General features: G+C 46.2%; 1 protein-coding gene and 1 long non-coding RNA gene across 5 annotated transcripts in view; one reads left to right on the plus strand and one right to left on the minus strand.

Moving 5' to 3' along the window:
* The window catches only part of LOC139228758 (AP-1 complex subunit mu-1), a 124,323-nt gene that overhangs the window by 77,422 nt on the left and 22,922 nt on the right, over positions 1-23,979 (minus strand). For all 4 annotated transcript variants that reach the window (XM_070860085.1, XM_070860082.1, XM_070860083.1 and 1 more), the window contains 5 exons: positions 17,886-18,033; positions 16,650-16,776; positions 7,863-8,005; positions 4,873-4,944; positions 2,553-2,711 (listed from right to left, as the gene is read on the minus strand). In XM_070860085.1, the coding sequence (XP_070716186.1) occupies positions 2,553-2,711; positions 4,873-4,944; positions 7,863-8,005; positions 16,650-16,776; positions 17,886-18,033 (649 nt within the window). The remainder of the gene's footprint in view (positions 1-2,552; positions 2,712-4,872; positions 4,945-7,862; positions 8,006-16,649; positions 16,777-17,885; positions 18,034-23,979) is intronic.
* LOC139228759 (uncharacterized) overlaps positions 1-23,979 on the plus strand; it is a 35,993-nt gene that overhangs the window by 3,680 nt on the left and 8,334 nt on the right. The window contains exon 3 of the long non-coding RNA XR_011587615.1: positions 10,115-10,329. This is a non-coding gene — a long non-coding RNA (uncharacterized lncRNA). The remainder of the gene's footprint in view (positions 1-10,114; positions 10,330-23,979) is intronic.

A 23,979-nucleotide genomic window follows, 5' to 3' on the forward strand; every position in this document is an offset into this window, starting at 1 on the left:
ATCAGAAAGGTGCAGGCGGTACAACGGAAGTCGACGCGATTGATTCCTGAGGTGAGAGGGCTGTCTTATGAAGAGAGATTGTGTAGAATGGGCCAATACTCTCTGGTGTTTAGAAGAATGAGAGGTGATCTCATTGAAACATACAAGATTCTGAGGGGGATTGACAGGGTAGATGCTGAGAGTCTAGAACTAAGGGGTATAGTCTCAGGGTCAGGGGTCGGCCATTTAAGGCAGAGACGAGGAGGAACATTTTCACTCAGAGGGTGGTGAATCTTTGGAATTCTCTGCCCCAGAGGGCTGTAGATGTTAGTCTGTGAATATATTTAAGGCTCAGATCAATAGACTTTTTGAGTCAAGGGAAATCAAGGGATATGGAGATCGGGTGGGAAAGTGGAGTTGAGGTCGATGATCAGCCCTGATCTCATTGAATGGCAGAGCCATAGGGCCTACTCCTGCTCCTATTTCTTTATGTTCTTATGTGATCTTTTGGAGGGAAACAAGCTAGCAAACTGTATGAAACAGGTAAACCCAGAAAATTACGTTGAAGTAATTTGCGAGAATAGGATAACTGGTTCCAATCAGTAAGAGGCACATTGAGGACTGAGATCAGCAAGTTCCCCACAAAGAGTGATCAACACATGGAATCGACTCCCAGACAAATGGCTGGTATTGATGGGGACTATAGGGGCTTCCTGGATGGGTGAATTAAGATAAATCCTTTGGCCTTCCTCCTCAGAAAGCATTTGCAAAGGTTCCACACACAGGAGACTGTTGGAAAAGATTAAAGGGCATGTAATTAAGGGGAGTAGCAAACTGGATTAAAAAGATGGGGTGAAGGGAGTAGATGGAGTGCAGGAGATCAGGGCAGGTGTCGGAGTGGTTGGAACCGGTGTCCCCTTATCCTGGGTAGTGGAGTCCCACAGAGCGTGTCCTGGGAGCTCGTTGTTCATGTTCTACATCCATGGACATGGGGCTGCAGGGAGTGTGTCCACATTTGCAGATACTGAGCGCAGCAAATAATTCTGAGGACCAAAGGAGATATTGATGGAATGGGCAAATAAAATGGCAGCTGGAAATTCAATGGCAGGTGGTACATTTGTGGTGGAAAAAATGAACTAATGATGCTTTGAATGGGGAGAGGTTGGGTGATGCGGAAGAGCACAGTGACTTGGGAGTTAAGGTTCACAAGAAAAGAAAAGCACCTCAGCAGATAAGCGCCATAAAAAAAGCTGCTGGTGGACTGGGTTTTATGGCCCTTTGACCTTCGCGGCCACACAACGCCCCAGTGGTCCTGCACAGCCGGTCAGCCAGCATTTTAACGGGAAAAAAACGCATATGCGTGGACTTTGAATGGCAGTCCGTTAAAAATTACAGGGAACATTGGCGGGAGGTATAAAATATTAAAGTCAAGATGTAATGGGGAACATCATGGCAATTACCACATTTGGAGCTCTTTGTACTGTTTCGGGTTCCACACTACGGTAAGGGTGTTGAGGCAGGAGAGAGGGGACGGCACAGGGTCACAAGGAGCTGCCTGGTATGAGGAAATGGAAATACAAATACGAAGAAAGAAACCACAGGCCATGTTGACACCGAAGAATGGGTTAGATAAGTGGTTGAAGAGAAAGGGAATAAAGGGATATGGGAACAGGGCGGGCACATGGGTTGGGATTATTACTCACATGGAGAATAAACACCAACTCGGAGTGAAGTTAGAGTTCACAATTCCAGAACAAGAGAGGAATCAGCTCAGTGCACTAATAGCCCCTGCTAAATGTGTTGGGGCAAACAATCCAGTTCTATGTTGTAACTTCCATGTAATTCTATGTGACTGACATACTCTAAGTGCTAAGCATGGTTCATGGCTATGGGTTATAGGAACGTGTGGACTATCCAATCACTATTCAGTTCTGGGCCCCGCCCCTCAGGAAGGATATACTGCCCTCGGAGGGGAGCAGTGCAGATTCACCAGAACCATACCGGGGATTAGAGGGTGAAATTATGAGGACAGGTTGCATAGACGAGGCTTGTATTCCCTCGAGTATAGAAGTTTAAGGGGTGATCTAATTGATATCGGAATTGGGAAGAGAGAAACGATTTCCTCTGGTGGGGGGAGTCCGGAACAAGGGGCATAACCTTAAGATTAGAGCCAGGCCGTTCGGGGTGACATCAGGAAACACTTCTTCACACAAAGTTCAGTGCAAATCTGGAACTTTCCCTCAAAGAGCTGTGAGTGCTGGGGAGCCAGTGAAAACTTAAAACCAGATTGATAGATTTTTGTTGGGTATGGGCATTAAGGGTTACGGAACCAAGGAGGGTAGATGGAGTTAAGATACAGATCAGCCGTGATCTCATTGAAAACAGGCTCGAGGGGCTGAATGGCCTGCCCCTGTTTCTATGCTTATACATTCCAAATATAAAAGTACTTATTCCTTTACATATTTCACGGGCTCCCTTTTTAAAAGGGCTCCCTTTTTAAAACAGTCTCTATACACAGAGTATTTGTAGAGCTCGTTATCACACGGGCAACACACACTAACGAGGACCCTTACTGGAAACGACTTGATTGACCACACTATCTCGCTGCTTTCTGGAACCCACTTCACGTTGCCCACCGTGGTCTTGAACTTGGGTGAATCCGCATCGTTTGGCACTGGAATGTGGATCTCCACATTGTTGGCCGTCGATCTACGCTTGAACTGACTCTTGGCCTGAGGAAAGAGACGACAAGCCTGTTAGGTGGGATTGAGTTACTCTAACACCGGTGTAACCAGACACAATAAACAACGGGTTTGCAAGTAGCTTTTAAAAAAAAAAATGCACACATTCTGACTTTTGATATGTTTCAGTCAGAAATGAGAAAACACAGTCCACTAAAATCTATACATTCAATTGGAGGTACAATCCATATTGTATATTATTGATACCGGAATTATAGAAGTGCGATGAGTCACTGCTAGGCCTTACACCGAAGTCCAGTGTGACTGGATTATTCAACGAATCTGAATAAGTCTTAAAAACTGTATGACGGTCCATGGAAATATCGACTGGTTTCAAGTGCCTCCTCTAAGGCCCAGTTTGCCAAGCCTGTTGAAGTTGGAGCTGGTAATTCCAGAGCAAGGGGGGAACAATGCAGGGTGCTACAACATAAAGGATAACACACTAGTTTGGTGCTGTGTTGCAAGGCAGTGGCACAGCAAAGGGCTCTTATTGCGTGATGTGAACCAGAAGATGGCATACAGCCTTGAGGCTGCATTCATGCAGCAGAGGAGCCTATTTGTGCCTGTGAAAGAGCTGCCCAATTACTGTCACTCACATACGCTTTGCCCATACCCTGCAATTTTTTCCTTTTAAGTATATATCCGACTCCCTTTTGAAAGTTGCCACTGAATCTGCTTCCACCACCCTTTTAGGCAGCACGTTACAGATCACAACAACTCAATGTGTGAAGACATTCTCTCGCCCTCTCTTGTTCTTGCACCTATATTAGTCGTAGTCTTGCTACAATGTGCCTCTCAGTTATGCCAGACTATTTCAAACTCTACTAAATGCTCCAGAATCTGTGTGTGAAGCTGCTGCCTATACCACTGGACCTCAACAGTTCCAGTGCTCCGTGATCTTAGATCGATCTCACAAACGCCACGCTGCAGGATTTGAAGTGTTCGAGAGAGAAAGAGAGACAAGGATTCAGGTAAACCTCCACTGGAGTGTCTGTACAAGTGACCTCATGAGAAATCAAACGCAGATGGGTACTTGAAAGAGCAACTGTGCCTGGCAGAGACACAACCCACAAGCTTGCTCCTGATGGTCTGCCAAGGGTCAGTGAAGGGATTATTATTCGTGCAGTTTGCTTGTATTTAAATGTGGGTGGGTGATAAGGGCATGTGCTTGCTCTGATGTTGTAAGTTACACTTCGACACAGACTCACTGTGCCATGCACCTGCAATTTTGACTTGCAATACTGCACACCTTGCTTTATATACACACACACATATTTAGCTTGTATTATAGGCAAGAGTGCATTACCCTATTCGTTGGTGGAGTGGCTCAGAATCAGATACAGACAGTGGGCTCTCATTATTCACACTGCAGTGTTCGTGCAGCACGTCACTTCGTGCAGTGCCGGTGAGCAGGACATTACTGCATGCTATACGGAAACACACTTTATAAAAATGCTTCACGTTCGATTCTGACAGTCACACGAGGGGATGGGGGATACGGTTCATATACCACACGTGGGGAAGGGGATACGGTTCATATACCACACGTGGGGAAGGGGATACGGTTAATATACCACACGAGGGGATGGGGTAAACGGTTCATATATCACACGTGGGCTGTCCTGATAATTGTCAGTGAGTTATGGTCAGCACCACGAATGGGATGCAGACTGTACATGGTTTCACGTGGAGTGGACAATGTATTTATCGGGATACACAAGGTGTCACAATTGTATGAGGCAGGCTGGATGGACCAGAGTGTCCTTTCCATCGCTGCTAGTAAACCCTGTGCTTTGTAGACCTGTATTATTCATACCATAGGTTCGACAAGGGAGAGGGAGGTTAGATGCACAGTTTTGGTTTAAAAATAGAAACTACAGTGGTGTGCTGATTGTGATGGGAGTTCTGTTGAAGTCAGCGTGAATTTGTTTTTAAATCGCTCACCCTTCTATCCTCAATAATGATTTCACCACGAAAATATTTAACATATTCAGCTCATTTCAAATGGATTGCAGCTGAAATTTCTCAGTTGGGTTAGCGATTGTGAAACTCCTGCGGGAGCTGGATGTTTTAGAAAATAACCAGGCCGTTCGATGGTCCATTCGGATTTTGCCACACGATCGATTTGAACGCGAGAAGAGAAATAACTCACCTTGATCATGTACTCTATCCGACTGTGGGAGTGCTTCTCAATCACCGACTCGATCCAGATTAGAGGCTTGACCTGGTGATCAGAAAGATACATGATTGTCAGGACCGTCGCTGAGTTTTAATTGGGAACGAGTCTTTAAAACAGTCGGGCTCAATCCTCATCCACTCCTATTGGAAACTCCACGGGTTAATGCACGAGAGCGAGTGCCTCCCAGCCACACTCTGGCCAACCCCCACAGCGCATCCTCTTCATTATCGCAGGGGCAGCGACTGAAGAAAATCAATCAATTCAGGCAGTGTAGACAAGTACTTGGGACCACAGGTGAGGGGTGTGACCGAGCCTGCTGCCTTGTCAGTGGTGCTGGGGTCTGAAATGCTCCATAGGCTTTCAAACTGGGGCAGGGACATACAGCAGGTTGTGAGCACCATGTTCTTGAGAACCCCGTATTCTATATCTTTTCCTGCATTGACTTGCTAACAGGCTTGGAGGCAGATCTAAGCTGCCAGCAAGTCGACAAGAATGCAGGAACAAGTAATGAAATGCAGGAAGCGGTAACTCATGAACTGTTCCTATTATGCCAGCAGCGTTTTCTTTCGAGTAGCTGGCACCGTCTCTCAGCAGAGAGGACGCTGAGTTCCTTGGATTGTGAATATGAACAGAGAAGTTTGAAAACTATTGCTTTACTCACAAGGTGCCATTTAAGCCCGGTTATCAAATGCAGACCTGTGACCATGATTAGTTGGTGGCGATAGTGCTGGGACATATGGTCACTTATTCACTGACCGCATACACAAGGGCTCGCTCTATAATCAGGGTATGGAAACCAGTTCGGCTTGGCACGCCAATCAAACAAAACAGGACACGTTAAATGTTCTTCATAGTTGAACATTTTGTTCTATACAAACCTCTACTGCTTTTAAAATCTGAACAGAGGGTTAAAGAAACATTGCAGCACGACCAACACAAGACCAGACTCTCACCGTTGTCACAATTGTAGCCCGCCCAATCCAACTGCTTCCCACTGCAACCTCTGCCAGCATCTAAACCCACCCAACTCAGACAACTCACCCTCCCCACCACAGCCCCAGACAACTCCCCCTCCCCACCACAGCCCCAGACAACACCCCCCCCCCCCCCACCACCACAGTTCTAACCCACCTGAGATAATACCCCCACCCATTGCCATGATTCCAACCCAGACTATAGCCCCCTCCTCCCCAACCCAGACAGAGCCCTCCCCCCTCCCCAGACAGAGCCCCCCCTTCCACAACCCAGAGCCCCCCCTCCCCACCACAACACAGACAGAGACCCCCCCTCCCCACCCCATCCCAGACAGAGCCCTCTCCTCCCCTCCCCACCCCAGACAGAGTCCCCCCCTCCCCACCCCAACCCAGACAGAGCCCCCCCCTCCCCACCCCAACCCAGACAGAGCCCCCCCCCCTCCCCACCCCAACCCAGACAGAGACCCCCCCTGCCTACCACAACTCAGACTACAGCCTTCCCCTTCCCCACCACAACCATAAACCAGCCAAGATCATGGTCCCACTCATTGGGCCCAAGTTTCCACACGATAAAAAACGGGCGCCCCTCCGAGCTGGGCGCCCGTTTTTCGCGCCTAAAACGGCACCTAAAAGAAAACTCGCAATTCTGGAGCGTTCTGCAGCTCCTTGTCTGCCTGGCGCGGCGCCCAGGGGGGCAGAGCCTACACTTGCGCCGATTTTGTAAGTGGGAGGGGGCGGGTACTATTTAAATTAGTTTTTTTCCTGCCGGCAACGCTGCGCGTGCGCGTTGGAGCGTTCGCGCATGCTCAGTGTGAAAAAAAACATTGGCACTCGGCCATTTTTGTAGTTCTTTGTAGCTGTTTAATTTTTGAACATTTTTTAATAAAAGCACATTGCCATCAGCACATCAGCACTGAGGCTACCCTTCTCACTGTCTCCTTCCCCCCTCCCCCGCGGGAACGAAGCGGCTGTTTAATTCCCCCTCCCCTCCACGGGAACGAACGGCTGCAGAATTCTCCGTGCCTGAAGCACTTTCATACAGGTAGGAAGATGGTTTATTTAATCTTTTCTTTGCTTATAAATGTTTATTCAGGTTGGATTTATTTGTATAATATTTGTAGAAGTATAAATAAGGATTTATTGTAGAATTTAATGATTTCCCTCCCCCCCACCTCGTTCTGGACGCCTAATTTGTAACCTACGCCTGATTTTTTAATGTGTAGAACAGGTTTTTTCAGTTCTACAAAAATCTTCACTTGCTCCATTCTAACTTAGTTTGGAGTACGTTTTCACTGAGGAAACTTTCAAATCAGGAGTCAGTGGCCGGACACGCCCCCTTTTGAAGAAAAAATTCTGTTCCAAAGTAGAACTGTTCTACCTGACTAGAACTGCAGAAAAAGAAATGTGGAGAATTGCGATTTCTAAGATAGTCCGTTCTCCACCAGTTGCTCCTAAAAATCAGGCGCAAATCATGTGGAAACTTGGGCCCATTGATAGGCCCCCAACCCAGACAACACCTTCCCCCTCCCCTGCCAAATCCTCTGAATGATTTCTCCAAAACATTAAACGTTAGCATTTTCCTTGCTTTGGATCAAAGTAAGTTCATGGGGGAAAAATAGTTTTTGTTGTGCAGAACCTCTCAGTACAGTTCTGTTGGTTGTTTGAAGACTGTTAGTGTACCGATATTGCAGGTTTTATACACCCGCTCAAACTTGTACTATCTCTATTTGATCAATCCAAGGGGCGATCACTTGGATTGCCACATGGAAAAGGAGACAGTGTCACCATGTATTTATTCATCACTGGGTGAGTGGGCTATTGGGAGAACTGGAAATGCAATGGATCACGATAGCCCAATGATGGTTCATTTTCCATCTCCATCTAATGATTTCCTGTGACCCGTTAGAGAGATTCCAGGTTGCACATCATAGACACCCAGACCCATTACCCCATCCACAACTCACTCATTGCGTACCGCTCAATACCTACATGTGTGTTTAAACGGTAGGACATCAGCTCAAACTCTCCGTCTGGTGGAATGAAGGAAATGGTTCTGTCGTTCTCGAATCGGGAGAGGCGTACACATTGGTGAAATTTCACATCTTCCAACTCCACAGATTTGCTCTTCCCTCCTGCCTCGTGAAAGAAAGGGAACCCTTTTAACACGGTTCTACATTCCAGCACCAAGGCTTTCTCTCGCAAAAGGATGGGTCAAAACGGTTTGCTAATTACTACCTGGAGATCACAACAGGAATGCTGAAAGAGCAAGACCAACACATGATTTTGTAACTTGAAACAGAAACTTCCCGTTGTGAAGCGAACCTTGTGGGACCACAGCCGGTAGAAACATTCTACGCCAGAAGTAAATGTTGTTCCAAGCTTTGCTCACTTACAGATTTGTAATACATGAATAAATGGAGGCAGTGTGCATTGTGGATTGATACCATAGTTCTTTCATGTACTTAGATTAATTTGTCCTTTCCACGCTCACTCCTCTAAATATTGTTTCAAATTCTATCCCGACAACAGATAAACTTACTCGTCTATCCTATACAGGAATGTCTCCCGACACTTTTTAGATAACATATTTGTTAGTCATTTTCCAATCCTCGTGAATCTCTCTTGATAGTAATTATAGTTTCATTAATTTCAAACCCCATCCCCTTTATGACTCGTGGGTGCAAGTTGTCTGCACCAGGAACTTTATTTTACCATAACCAGATACCCTTTAATATTTGTCTAGTGCCTCCTTTGCCATTCCTAGAAAATGGATGTCTTTACTCAGTAAACTTCCCCTTCTTTTCCTGGGTAAAGACAGATGTGCAGTAACTATTAAGTAACTCCATTTCTTTGTCCCCAGATTTCAGTTTTCAACTATCATTTTAAAGTGAATCAATATTTTCAATCACCCTCTCAGCCCCGATCAATACTTTCAATCATCCTCTCAGCCCCGATCAATACTTTCAATCACCCTTTCAGCCCCAATCAATACTTTCAATCACCCTCTCAGCCCCGATCAATACTTTCAATCACCCTTTCAGCCCCAATCAATACTTTAAATCACGCTTTCAGCCCCGATCAATACTTTTAATCACCCTCTCAGCCCTGATCAATACTTTCAATCACCCTCTCAGCCCCGATCAATATTTTCAATCACGCTTGGACTAGGAAGGATGTGCTATCACAGTGGGACACTTGCTGCTGGATGTGAAGCATCCATCAGTTGAGCAGCTTGTGTTCCAACTCCAGCAGCTTGGTAATGAGTGTTCGCTTGACTGGAAAAAGTTGGACAAGTCCTTTTTATGCAATGTGTGAACAAGACAGAAATAGTTTTGATCAACCCACTTTTAACCTGCTTCTACATTTACTTTTGGCAAATCTTAAACAATATTAGCACAAGGGATATTCAGTCTAAGTGAGTCAAAAATAATTCAGATACAATAGACCATTTGCCTACAAAACAAGAGTGATTGCACTTCACCAGTACGTTGTTGATGTGAAGCGTTTTGGGACATTCTGCGGATGTGAAAGGTGCTACCTAAATGCAACTTATTTCTTTCTTGACTGCAGGAACAGAAACAAAATAGCTACGAGACAAAATTAATTTCATTAGTTGCTGAGAAAATAGTTCTCCCTCCCCATTTGTCTCTGCCCCATCTCTCCTGAAAGTGGGTACATGCTGGGATATCGATCCAGGAAGGACTGCAGCTTTCCAATACCTCCTTCTTGGCCTGTGAGCCGGGACACCGAGTGTCAGCGGGCTATATTTTTGTAAAACCGAATTTCAGTTGCCTACTTCTGTACTGCCCTACACGGTTAGCCAAAGATGTAGATCGCCCCTCCCTCGCAGAATGAATCTAGCAGCCTGTAACAACAGAACCCCCCCCAACCCCAAAAATAATTGTCTTGTGGAAAACATCTATTTACTGAGTGCAGTGTTTTCATTAGAGATCTGCTTTGGCTGAACCAGCAGCACACAACTTCTTTAATGCAGGAAAATGACAAGGCACAGAGTGGGCAGCAATCTCCCTCGTGGTTTGGCATAGACAATTTGGTTCCTAACTACAGGAAGTACGAGAACTGCTGGCACAAACAAGGCAGCTGGTGGTTTGTGTGTAAGAAATCGTTGCTGGCCAATACATCATCTGGAAATTAATTGGTTTGCAAAAATAACATTTGGCTTTTTAAAGCAGTGAGTAATCTGGTTTATTTTGTAAAACTTGTTTGTGCTCTCTTTACAGCAGCAGCAATGAAGAATACGACAACCAGATCGTTTGCAGATCCCACACAGCTGTGTGTTAATCCGGCTGCACTTTACAACAACTTGTAGCATAGCACCTTTAACCCAGTGAAACGTCCCAAGGCGCTACACAGCAGTGTCACAAGACAAAACAAATAAATGTCACATCGAGCCACGCAAGAAGAAATTACAGCAGGTGACCAATTGGTCAAAGAGGTAGGTTTTAAGGAGCGTCTTAAAGGAGGAAAGAGAGGTAGAGAGGTAGAGAGGTAGAGAGGTGGAGAGGTGGAGAGGTGGAGAGGTGGAGAGGTGGAGAGGTTTAGGGAGAGAGTTCCAGAGCTTGGGGCCCAGGCAACAGAGGCACGGGCACCGATGGTGGAGCGATTATAATCAGGGATGCTCAAGAGGGCAGAATTTTAGAGAGCAGATATCTCGGGGAGAGGGGGGTTGTGAGGCCTCAGGAGAATACAGAGATAGGGAGGGGCGAGGGCCATGGAGGGATTTGTAAACAAGGATGAGAATTTTGAAATCGAGGTGTTGCTTAATCAGGAGCCAATGTAGGTCAGCGAGCACAGGGGGTGATGGGTGAGCGGGACTGGGTGCGAGTTAGGACATGGGCAGCCGAGTTTCCATCGGGTAGAATGTGGGCAGCCAGCCAGGTGTGCGTTAGAATAGATGAGTCTAGAGGTAACAAAGGCACGAATGAGGGTTTCAGCAGCATTTAGGTCTATACTACCTGAGAACAGGGAAGTTCGCCCTGGTGTTCTGGCCAATATTTATCCCTCAACCAATATTGCTAAAACAAATTCGGACAATAGAAGCACATGATATTAAAGGGGTGGTAATAACTTGGGTACGTAACTGGCTGAGGGATAGGAGGCAGACGGAAGTGGTAAACGGATGGTATTCTGACCGGAGAGAAGTATGCAGTGGGGTCCTCCAGGGGTAATATTAGGACCAATCATAGACATTTAGGGCACAGTAGGACACCACTGGATTGGAGTATAGGAAGTACAAATTCGAAGTTTGCGGAGGATACAAAAGTTGACCACGTGGTATATAATGAGCAGGATTGCAGCGGACGTTAGGAGCACACAGACAGACTGGTAAAATGGGCAGACACCTGGCAGATGCAATTTGGTGGATAATTGTGAAATGATGCACTTTGCAGGAAACAACATGGAGACGCAGTATAACCTAAATGGTGATAAATTTGAGGTGAGTGCAAGAATAGAGAGCCCTGGGGGTGCATTTTCACAAATCTTTGAAGGTGGCAGGGCAAGTTGAGAAAGCAGTTAAGAAAGTGTATGGGGTACTCGGCTTTGTAAATAGGGGCACTGAATACAAAAACAAGTTATGCTAAACCATTACAAATCTCTGGTACAATTCTGGGCATCACACTTTAGAAGGATGTCAGGCCCTGGAGAGGGTGAAAAGGAAGTTTATCAATATACCAGTGATGGGGGACTGCAGTTATGTGGAGAGACTGGAGAAACTGGGATTGTTCCCTTAGAGCAAATAAGGTTAAAGGGAGAACTAATCGAGGTATGCAAAATAATGAGAGGTTTTGGTAGAGCAAGTGGAAGAACTATTTCCTCTGGTAAGTGAGTCAGTAACCAGAGGTCATCGTTTAAAATAATTGGCAAAAGAACTAGAGGGCAAATGAGGAGAAATTTCTTCACACAGAGAGTTGCTAATATCTGGAATGCACTGCCTGAAAGGGTGGTGGAAGCAGGTTCTGGGATCTTGCTGTGTGTGAACTAGCTGCTGCGTTTCCTACATTACAACATGTGACTACACTGGCTACAAAGCGCGCACACGCACACACACAACTGGGACTGGGACACAGGCAGACACACACACACAACTGGGACACAGGCATACACGCGCACACACACATAACTGGGACTGGGACACAGGCACACACACACACGACTGGGACACAGGCACACACACACACACGCAACTGGGACTGGGACACAGGCACACGCACACACACACACCACGTCTGGGACACAGGCGTCCACAGGCAGACACACACACACGACTGGGACACAGGCAGACACACACACACACACACACACACGACTGGGACACAAGCAGACACACATACAGGCAGACATAGCTGTGTACGTGCCCCACTTCTGTCTCCAAATCTCAGATGCTCTTGCACATTCTTTCTGTCCTGTTCTCGTTCTTCTCTGCTCAGTTTGATGTGTCTCACTGCACATTATGTTTTTTCCTTCTCTCTTTTCAGATCTTCTACAGCTCCCTTTATCCTGTTTTATTCCTCCCTGTGCACATTCCCACGCTGCAACACATATACACCATCTCATTATGCCCCACTTAGCTCCAGTCTCTTAGCACAACCGCCTCCCCCCACCCCCCTTCTTTCCCGACACTAAAACAAGCAATTGCTGCTCAACCTGCCATTAAGAACTAGAGTGGCCTATCAGATAGTTTCAGCTCACTTTAACCCTTCAGATTAGTGAGAATCAGGATGTCTGCAAATGGCCCACTCAGAAAGAACATAGGAACATCCTTTGTGACTGTGACAAAGGTAAACTATCCCTCCTCATCCTTCTTAACTTGTCTGCTGCCTTTGACACAGGTGACCACTCCATCCTTCAATGCTGTCCAGCTGGGTGGGACTGCAATTACCTGGTTCCACTCTTAACTATCTAATCGTGGCCAGAGAATCACCTGCAATGGCTTCTCTTCTCGCTCCCGCATCGTTACCTCTGGTGTCTCCCAAGGACCTATCCTTAGCCCCCTCCTATTCCTCATCTACATGTTGCCCCTCGGCGACATCATCTGAAAACACAGCGTCAGTTTCCACATGTACGCTGATGACACCCAGCTCCACCTCACCACCACTTCTCTCGACCCCTCCACGGTCTCTAAATTGTCAGACTGCTTGTCCGACATCCAGTTCCTGATGAGCAGAAACATTCTCCAATTAAATATTGGAAGACTGAAGCCATTGTTTTCGGTCCCTGCCACAAACTCTCTTCCCTAGCCACTAACTCCATCCCTTTCCCTAACATTTGTCTGAGGCTGAACCAGGCTGTTCACAACCTTGGTGTCATGTTTGATCCTGAAATGAACTTCCGACCACATAGCCACAACATAACTAAGGCCGCCTATTTCTACCCCCATAACATCGCCTGTCTCTGTCCCTGCCTCAACTCATCCACTGCTGAAACTTTCATCCATGTCTTTGTTACCTCTACTCGATTATTCCAACGTACTCCTGGGCTGGCCTCCCACATTCTACCCTATGTAAACTGGAGATGATCCAAAACTCAGCTGCCCGTGTCCTAACTCGCACCGAGTCCCGCTCACCCATCACCCCGTGCTCGCTGACCTACATTAAGCAACGCCTTGATTTCAAAATTCTCATCCTTGTTTTCAAATCCCTCCATAGCCTCGCTTCTCCCTATCTCTGTAATCTTCAGCCCCGCAACATCTCCCCACCGACCATTCCTCTAATTCTGCCCTCTTGAGCATCCCTGATTATAATCGTTCAACCATTGGTGGCTGGGTCTTCTGCTGCCTGGGCCCCAAGCTCTGGAACAGCCTCCCTAAACCTCTCCGCCTCGCTTTCCTCCTTTAAGGCGCTCCTTAAAACCGACCTCTTTGACCGAGCTTTCCCTGCCCTAATTTCTCCTATGTGGCTCGGTGTTAAATGTTTTGTCTTATAACGCTCCTGTGAAGCGCCTTGGGATGTTTTACTTCATTAAAGGTGCTATATAAATACAAGTTGTTGTTGTTGTTGAACAGGAGTAGGCCATTAGCCCCTTGAGCCTGATCCGCTATTCAAGGAGATCATAGTCGATCTGTGACCTAACTCCATTTACTCTCCTTTGCCTCATATCACTTACCACCTTTGGTTAACAGGAATCTTTCAATCTCAGATCTAAAATTAACAATTGACCCAGCATCAACTGCTGTTGGCAGAAAAATTCCAAACTTTTCCTCCTGAAAAGTCTGGCTCTAATTTTTAGGCTGTCTCTCCCTAGGGGTCCGCAAGATGGTTTCAAGGGGACCACGAAAGGACAGGGGGCGGAGAGGAGGGGGGGGGGGGGGCAGGAGGGACAGAAGGAGCTGTCACTGTCCCCGCACCATTTGGAAAGGCTCCACTTATTGGATCCAGACGGCCTCCTCCCCTGCGACAGCGATGCCGAGGCACAGAGTGGGGGCCGGCCAGCTCTGCACCTCCCTCCCTCCCTATAGACTGCCAGCCCCCTCCCCGGCTGCTGCGGCAGGTGTTGAGGGGAAGCAGCACCGCCGGGATATCACCAACCGCCAACAGTGTCCCTGCTGCTGTGGCTGGCAGTGGAGGGGATTAAAAAACAACACACCGAGAACGGGCTTAGAGTGAAATTAAACTTATTTTGAAATTAAAATGATACTAAGGCGGTTTTAAATATAAATGGGCCTGGTGCGAAAATCTGCCCCGAGCCTAAATAGAAAAGGGGAGGGGCTGAAAGGTCCAACCTCCCATTTGTCTAATCAGAGCGCGGATGATTTGGCGAGGTGATGCGGAGGCGAGCTGGGAATGACGAGCCCCTGGCAGGTGCTGTTGTCACACGGATGTCTGTGCGATGTTAAACACTGGCCCCAATGGAGCTATCACCAACTCTTCATGTTCTGGTACAAGACTAGTGTTTCAATTTTTTTTTAAAATACAGAAAAAAATACTTGTGCTGTATTACAGGGGGTCGGGGAATTGTTATAACACAGGAGGGGGGGGGCTCAGAAGCAAAAGGACTGAGAACCTCGACTCCCCAACCAGCGAAAATAGCTTCTCTCTATCTACCCTAGCTGTTCCCTTTGATATCTTAAACTTTGATCAAATCATCCTATAATTTTCTAAATTCTAGGGACTACAACCCTAGTTTGTGTAATCTCTCCGCGTAACTTAACCCTTGTAGCCCAGGTATCACTCCGGTAAACCCACGCTGCACTCCCTCCAAGGCCAATATATCCTCCCTAAGGTGTGGTGCCCAGAACTGCTCACAGTGCTCCAGGTGTGGGCTAACCAGAGCTTTGTATAGCTGCAGCATAACTTCAATCCTTGTATCCTAGTCCAGCATTTCATTAGCCTTTGATTATTTTTTGTACCCGTCCATGATATTTTAACAATCTATGTACCCAGTCGCCCAAGTCTCTTTGGACCTCCACTGTTTCTAGCTTTTCTTCATTTAGAAAGTACTCTGATCTATCTTTTTTTGCTCCAAAGTGGATGACCTCACACTTGCCTATGCTGAAATCAATTTGCCACAAAGAACGAACGAACTTGCATTTATATAGCGCCTTTAATGACCTCAGGACATCACAAAGCTTTTGCAGTAAAAAAAATATGTCCAGATTCTTAAAAGTAGGACAGGTTGCTAAGTTAGTTAAAAAGGCATACGGAATGCTTTCCTTTATTAGCCGGGGCATAGAATACAAGAGCAAGGATGTTATGCTAGAACTGTATAAAACACTGGTTAGGCCACAGCTGGAGTACTGCGTGCAGTTCTGGTCACCGCATTACAGGAAGGATGTGATTGCACTGGAAAGGGTGCAGAGGAGATTTACGAGGATGTTGCCAGGATTGGAAAACTTTAGCTATGAGGAAAGATTAGATAGGCTGGGGCTGTTTTCCTTTGAACAGAGGAGGCTGAGGGGAGATTTAATTGAAGTGTATCAAGCCTTCTCCGCCAGTCAATAAGGGGCCTAGATAGAGTGGATAGGAAGGACCTATTTCCCTTAGCAGATGGGTTAATAACCAGGGGACATAGATTTAGAGGGTGGTGGGAGTCTGGAACTCACTGCCTGAAAGGGTGGTAGAGGCAGAAAGCCGGCACAGACACGATGGGTCAAATGACCTCCTTCTGTGTCATGATTTTCTGATTCTATGAAATACTTTTGAAGTGCAGTCATTGCTGTAATATAGGGAAACGCAGCCGCCAATTTGTGCACAGCAAGGTCCCGTAAAAAGCTGAGTGATAAACCACCAGCTCGTCTATTTCTAAGTGATATTAGTTGGTGATAAATATTGGCCAGGACTCCCCTACTCTTCTTCCAATCATGCCGTGGGATCTATACAACTACCCGAGGAGGCAGATGGGGCCTCGGTTTAATGTCTCATCCGAAAGACGGCACTTCTGATCGTACAGCTCTCCCCAGTACTACACTGGGGTGTCAATTTGGAATATGTGCTCAAGTCTCTGGAGTGGAACTTGAAGCCACCTGACTCAGGCGAGAGTGGTACCCTCTGAGCCACGGCTGACAAACTCAGCCCCATTTCACCATCAGGCTGGTAGTTGTAGTTTTACAAACAAAATACTTGTTTAAAAATTTAAAGTAGTAAAATATCTCAGTATGAAACTGGTCAATCTTCACTCTGACCAAACCCCAGACACGCATTATATTTTCCACACCGTTTTACCCATTTCGATTATTTATACAGAAGAAACCCGTCAGTGGATTCTATCCCGACGCACAATTACTACTTTGCTTGGCACAATAACTGAAAGAATACTCACGGCCCGTGTTCTCAAACAATACTTTGTCATTTAGCCCGAGTCTCAGCTCTGGCATTCCTGATAGGAACACTCTCATTTTGATGGAGCCCACTATTTCGCTACGTAATACATTGCCATTAGCACTGACCTAGAGTGGGAGAAAGGAAGATGATGACAACTCTAGAATTGGTTTTCGTGGGTTTCCATTTCAAACTAAATATGTGTAAAATGATTTACGAGCATAGTTTAGAAAAGAGGGACATCAAGTAAATATTCAGCAATCTATGACTTGCGATTACATTTTAGTAAACATTTCAGAAATAAGGTTTAGTTTTTTTTTTAAATGTTCATCATGGTGAGGAGCATCAGCATTGAGGATGGGAACTTTTTAATCCCTTTGTTGGTCCTTTAAGGACTGTCACTTCTACACAGAACCATTAGACACCTGCCTCGACTCTATCCCAATCTCTACACAAGTCCAACTGCCCCTGGGTGATACATCCATTGCCTGCACTTGTCCCCCTCTAGGATGAACAGAAGAAACAGGAGCAGGAGTCGGCCATTTGGCCCCTCGAGCCTGCTCCGCCATTCAATAAGATCATGGCTGATCTGATCTTGGCCTCAACTCCACTTCCCTGCCCGCTCCCCATCCCTCGACTCCCTGGTCGTTCAAAATAACATTACCATTTACAAGTATGGTCGTCAGATTCACTGATTAACAGCCAGTTGGAAACTGTCTGAGCTCATGCAGATAAGATTCTTACAGCTTGTACCTTCATCCAGTTAGCATGGGTTAGAATCAAACCCCGGACCCAGAGGCGAGAGATCAGTGCACGAATGGAGTGCAGAGGTCTGCCACGAGCACCGCTTTCCTGCCATCCTGTCCCCAGGTTACCCACATGTCACACACAGGTCCTTGACCAAGCAGACAGGCCGAAGGGGACAAAGCCATCAGGTCACTTCCAAATGCCTATAAATGGCCCGTTCAGGTGAACCAGTCAGAAAGCTTTGCAAGCAGGTCATCACTCATCTGAGGAATGGTACATGCACCATAAAAAGACACAGCCCAGGTGAAAACGTTCATATACGGGCTGAAGCATCCCGCAGAATTAACAGCACCTGCGGTATAAGTTAAGGGTGCTGCTTGTTCAAACAGAGTAGTGTTTGCCCCTCCCTCACTGGTGCATCGTCTGCCTGCGCCCTCCCCCCCACTCAATCTTGTAGGTTGTTAAGCACTGCTTGTCTACAGAGACTCACCAGAAGGTTAACAGATTCAATAACATCGAGAAATACTTCATTTTTCCGATATTTGATCCCCTCTGATCTCCAAGACACAGCGTTGGTCACTGTTGCTGGTGGGCGGGGAGCCCCAGTGTCTAGCTTATGGCCTTCCTGGGTGATGTACCTAGGATCAGAAGGAACACAGGTTGGAGACTCGTCCAACAGAGGAAGATTCAGCATGTGACATTGAAATGTTGAACTTGTAGAGCAGCTGCTTTGCTGCTCTCTGGACTCGGTGATTTCACTGAATCGCGGAGCAGGCTCGAAGGGCCTACACCTGTGCTTTGTCACGTTCTTATTTCTTATGTAACCTCGCCATCTGGAAGCTCAAGGTGCTCTCACTGTGGGTCCGTTTTCAGCCCTAACACTTGGTTGGTGCAGGGCTGCAAAACTACATCTGCTGAGTAGCCCGGCTCAAACCCAGTGGCGTCAGCTGATGAAAAGCAAGCCAACCCAACTCACTGGGGGGGGGGGGGGTTCTGTCCTCACCCCTATCTTGATCGTTCTTGTCCCCTCCTTTCTGCTGTGGCTGACCTGTTAGCCCAATGCAGCTCCTCATTGCCTCAACGACCAGCCCATCATCTGCACTGAAGGAGAATTCTATTCCTTTTGATCATTTAAGTCCTAAATTTCAACCAACATTTCTGATCAAGTGAAACATTAAGACAGGCAGATAGAAAGTCATACTTGGCAGATAAGTAGCTGTACCTACACACCGTGACTGCAGTGTGTATACCTATAGGATACACCGTGACTGCAGTGTGTATACCTATAGGATACACCGTGACTGCAGTGTGTATACCTATAGGATACACCGTGACTGCAGTGTGTATACCTATAGGATACACCGTGACTGCAGTGTGTATACCTATAGGATACACCGTGACTGCAGTGTGTATACCTATAGGATACACCGTGACTGCAGTGTGTATACCTATAGGATACACCTCGCCATGGCTTCTTCGACAGCACCTCCTAAACCCCCGACCCCCAGACCTAAACGGACCAGGGCAGCTGGCTCGTGGGAACGCCATCTGCTCCAAGTTCCCCTTTAAGTCACATATCACCCTGACTTGGACATATATTATTGTTCCTTCATCAGCACTGGGTTAAATGGGAACTCCCTACTCAACAGCATTGTGGGAGCACCTCAAGCACATGGACTGCAAGAGTTTAAGGAGCACCACCTCAAGGGAAACTAGGGATAGGCAATAAATGCTGGCCCTGCCAGCGACGTCCTCATCCCAGAATTTTTTTCTCCCCCAAATGTTAAAAAAGGGGAACACCTGTATCGGAGTGAAGTGCTTACCCCGAGATGGGACTTATCACCACTAACTCTGGACTTCTGTTTATATGACTTCTCTATGGGGCTTTGGATAACCTTCATTTCGACTCCTAAGCAGTGGGGTTGGCTTGCTGAAGTGGCACATGCCACGCAGTGCCCTTGACTAATGGGCCACTCTAATAAATCCAGACACAGCTCCCTGACCGGGTGGGTGGTCTCATTAAAGTACGCTCTGAAATGGTCAGACAGTAACAGCAGCCAGCCACCCAGTGAAAAACAAACTATTACTGTGCAACAGCATTATACAATGGGAAAGGAGTACCTGTATTTCATTAGCAGTTATTTCCATTGGCAAGCAACAACATTTAAAACAAGCCAGTCAGCAAATAAGATGGCCACTGTTGTATTCTGTGTCCAAAGTAGCAATAGCCAGAGGAATAAAAGAAAAAGGGGGAGAAATAAACTAAAGATATAAATGGAGGTATCTGGTTTCACTGGCTTTCTGGGTGGTGGGAGCAGGAGGGCTCATTCTTCCTTTAAAACACTCTCCATTTAACCTCCGCTCCAACAAACACACAACCGTCTACACTTAAGGAAAGCAGATGCCAGGTCCTCATTAACGCAGGCAGGAAAGGTGTAAAACCCGTTATTTTGCAAGGTTTCCCATTTGCGATTTCCCCGATCATGGTCCTAGAAAAAACATGACATCTTTTAGCCCACCTTGCCTGTGCCAGCTTAATTATCTACCCCCACCCCCACCCTTCGTCCCATTCTCCCGCCCTTTTTCCAACAGCTTTTCAAATATCTCGAATAAATATTCCTTCTGAAAAGCTATTATGGACTCTAGAAAGCCCCACCGCATGTAACAAACCCTTGCATGTAAACAAGGATGTCTCGGAGCGGCTGCAGGGCATTCTGAAGGGGGAGGGTGAACAGCCAGTTGTCGTGGTACATGTAGGTACCAACGATATTGGTAAAAAGTGGGATACGGTCCTATAAGTTGAATTTAGGAAGATAGGAGTTTAATTAAAAAGTAGGATCTCAAAGGTAATAATCTCAGGATTGCTACCAGTGCCGCGTGGTAGTCAGAGTAGAAAGAGCAGGATAGTTAGGATCAATACGTGGCTTGAGGAGTGGTGCAAAGAGGAGGGATTCAAATACCTGAAACATGGGGAAGGTGGGACCAGTACAAACCGGATGGCCTGCACTTGGGCAGGACCGGAACCAATGTCCTGGGGGGAGTGTTTGCTAATGCTGTTGGGGAGGAGTCAAACTAACATGGTAGGGGGATGGGAACCTATGCAGGGAGGCAGAGGGAAGTAAAATGGGGTCAGAAGCAAAAGGTATAAAGGAGAAAAGTAAAAGTGAAGGGCAAAAATCAAAAAGGGCCACATTACAACATTATTCGAAAAGGACAAAGAGTGTTAAAAAAAAAAGCCTAAAGGCTCTATGTCTCAATGCAAGGAGCATTCATAATAAGGTGGATGAATTAACTTGGCAGATAGCTGTTAACGGATATGATGTAATTGGGATTACGGTGACATGGCTCCAGGGTGACCAAGGCTGTAACTCAACATCCAAGGTTATTCAACATTCAGGAAAGATAGACTGAAAGGAAAAGGAGGTGGGGTAGAGTTGCTGGTTAAAGAGGAGATTAACGCAACAGTAAGGAAGGACATTAGTGTGGATGAGGTGGAATCTGTATGTGTAGAGCTGCGGAACCCCAAAGGGCAGAAAACGCTTGTGGGAGTTGTGTACAGACCACTAAACAGTAGTAGTGAGGTTGGGGATGGCATCAAACAGGAAATTAGGGATGCGCGCAATAAAGGTACAGCAGTTATCATGGGCGACTTTAATCTACATATTGATTGGGCTAACCAAACTGGTAGCAATGCGGTGGAGGAGGATTTCCTGGAATGTATAAGTGATGCTTTTCTAGACCAATATGTCGAGGAACCAACTAGAGAGCTGGCCATCCTAGATGTAATGAGAGAGGTTTAATTAGCAATCTTGTTGTGCGAGGCCCCTTGCGGAAAAGTGACTATAATATGGTAGAATTCTTCATTAAGATGGAGAGTGACACAGTTAATTCAGAGTATAGAGTCCTGAACTTAAAGAAAGGTAACTTTGATGGTCTAAGACATGAATTGGCTAGGATAGACTGGCGAATGATACTTAAAGGATTGACGATGGATAGCCAATGGCAGACATTTAAAGATCACATGGATGAACTTCAACAATTGTACATCCCTGTCTGGCGTAAAAATAAAACGGGGAAGATGGCTCAACCGTGGCTTACAAGGGAAATTAGGGATAGTGTTAAATCCAAGGAAGAGGCATATAAAATGGCCAAAAAAAAAGCAGCAAACCTGAGGTCTGGGAGAAATTTAGAATTCAGCAGAGGAGGGCAAAGGGTTTAATTAGGAGGGGGAAAACAGAGTATGAGAGGAAGCTTACAGGGAGCATAAAAACTGACTGCAAAAGCTTCTACATATGTGAAGACAATGTGGGTCCCTCACAGTCAGAATCAGGCGAATTTATAATGGGGAACAAAGAAATGGCAGACCAACTGAACAAGAACTTTAGTTCTGTCTTCACTAAGGAAGACACAAATAACCTTCCAGAAATACGAGGGGACCGAGGGTCTAGTGAGAAGGAGGAATTAAAGGAAATCCTTATTAATCAGCAAATTGTGTAAGGACAATAGATGGGATTGAAGGCCGATAAATCCCCAGGGCCTGATAGTCTGCATCCCAGAGTACTTAAGGAAGTGGCCCTAGAAATAGTGGATGCATTGGTGGCCATTTTCCAATGTTCTATAGACTCTGGATCAGTTCCTATGGATTGGAGGGTAGCTAATGTAACCCCACTTTTTAAAAAAGGGAGAGAAAACAGGGAATTATAGACCAGTTAGCCTGACATCGGTAGTGGGGAAAATGTTGGATCAATTATTAAAGATGTAATAACAGCGCATTTGGAAAGCAGTGACAGGATTGGTCCAAGTCAGCATGGATTTATGAAAGGGAAATCATGCTTGACAAATCTTCCAGAATTTTTTGAGGATGTAACTAGTAGAGTGGACAAGGGAAAGCCAGTGGATATGGTGTATCTGGACTTTCAAAAGACTTTTGACAAGGTCCCACACAAGAGATTAGTGTGCAAAATTAAAGCACATGGTATTGGGGGTAATGTACTGATGTGGATAGAGAACTAGTTGGCAGACAGGAAGCAAACAGTAGGAATAAATGGGTCCCTTTCAGAATGGCAGGCAGTGATTAGTGGGGTACCGCAAGGTTCAGTGCTGGGACCTCAGCTATTTACAATATACATTAATGATTTAGACGAAGAAATTGAATGTACTATCTCCAAGTTTGCAGATGACACTAAGCTGGGTGGCAGCGTGAGCTATGAGGAGGATGCAAAGAGGCTGCAGGGTGACTTGGACAGGTTAGGTGAGTGGGCAAATACATGGCAGATGTGGTATAATGTAGATAAATGTGAGGTTATCACAGGAAGGCAGAATATTATCTGAATGGTGACAGATTAGAAAAATGGGAGATGCAACAAGACCTGGGTACCATGGTACATCAGTCATTGAAAGTTGGCATGCAGGTACAGCAGGCGGTGAAGTAAGCAAATGGTATGCTGGCCTTCATAGAGAGAGGATTAGAGTATAGGAGCAGGGAGGCCTTACTGCAGTTGTACAGAGCCTTGGTGAGGCCACACCTTGAATATTGTGTACAGTTTTGGTCTCCTAATCTGAGAAAGGACATTCCTGCTATTGAGGGAGTGCAGCGAAGGTTCACCAGACTGATTCCCGGGATGACAGGACTAACATATGAAGAAGGACTGGATCTACTAGGCTTATATTCAATGGAATTTAGAAGAATGAGAGGTGATCTCATAGAAATATATAAAATTCTGACAGGATTGGACAGGTTAGATGCAGGAAGAATGTTCCCAATGTTGGGGAAGTCCAGAACCAGGGGTCACAGTCTAAGGATAAGGGGTAAGCCATTTAGGACTGAGATGAGGAGAAACTTCTTCACCCAGAGAGTGGTGAACCTGTGGAATTCTCTTCCATAAAAAGTTGTTGAAGCCAATTCGTTGGATATATTCAAAAGGGAGTTAAATGTGGCCCTTACGGCTAAAGGGATCAAGGGGTATGGAGAGAAAGCAGGAGTGGGGTACCGAAGTTGCATGATCAGCCATGATCATATTGAACGGCGGTGCAGGCTCGAAGGGCTGAATGGCCTACTCCTGCACCTATTTCTATGTTTCTAAGATCCTAACCTTTCCCTTTATCCTTTTGGTGAGAATGTTAAATTGATTACCCTCTAGTTACTAACAAGGCAACCAGCAGAAATAGTTTCTTCGTTATTTATCTCACCAAAACTTCTTATAATTTTGGACCGCGCCGTCAAATGTCCCATTAACTTTCTCTGTTCTGGTGAAAAGAGCCTCAGTTTCATTAGTCCCATGTGGAGGGTGCATGAAGACGCTGGGGCGAGACCTTGCGCTCAGGTTGCTAACTCCTGCCTCCAACTGCCCTGCCCCCACGCTCCCGCCATTGGTCGCCCGACATGTCTATCCTCACGGTGCCCCGCCTTCCCAAACCTATTGGAAAGCGAATAGACTCTTCCATTACCTGACCGTCAGTCAAACAGCCCCCACCCTGTCGATATTTTTAGGACTAAAACACAAATGTTAAAAGATATTTTTTTGAAAACCCAACTTTTGTTAATGACCCACTGATTTTTCTCCAGGGTTGCTCACTGCCACGTC

This window comes from Pristiophorus japonicus, chromosome 18, assembly GCF_044704955.1.
Source record: "Pristiophorus japonicus isolate sPriJap1 chromosome 18, sPriJap1.hap1, whole genome shotgun sequence".
In the NCBI taxonomy this organism is placed as follows: Eukaryota; Metazoa; Chordata; class Chondrichthyes; family Pristiophoridae; genus Pristiophorus; species Pristiophorus japonicus.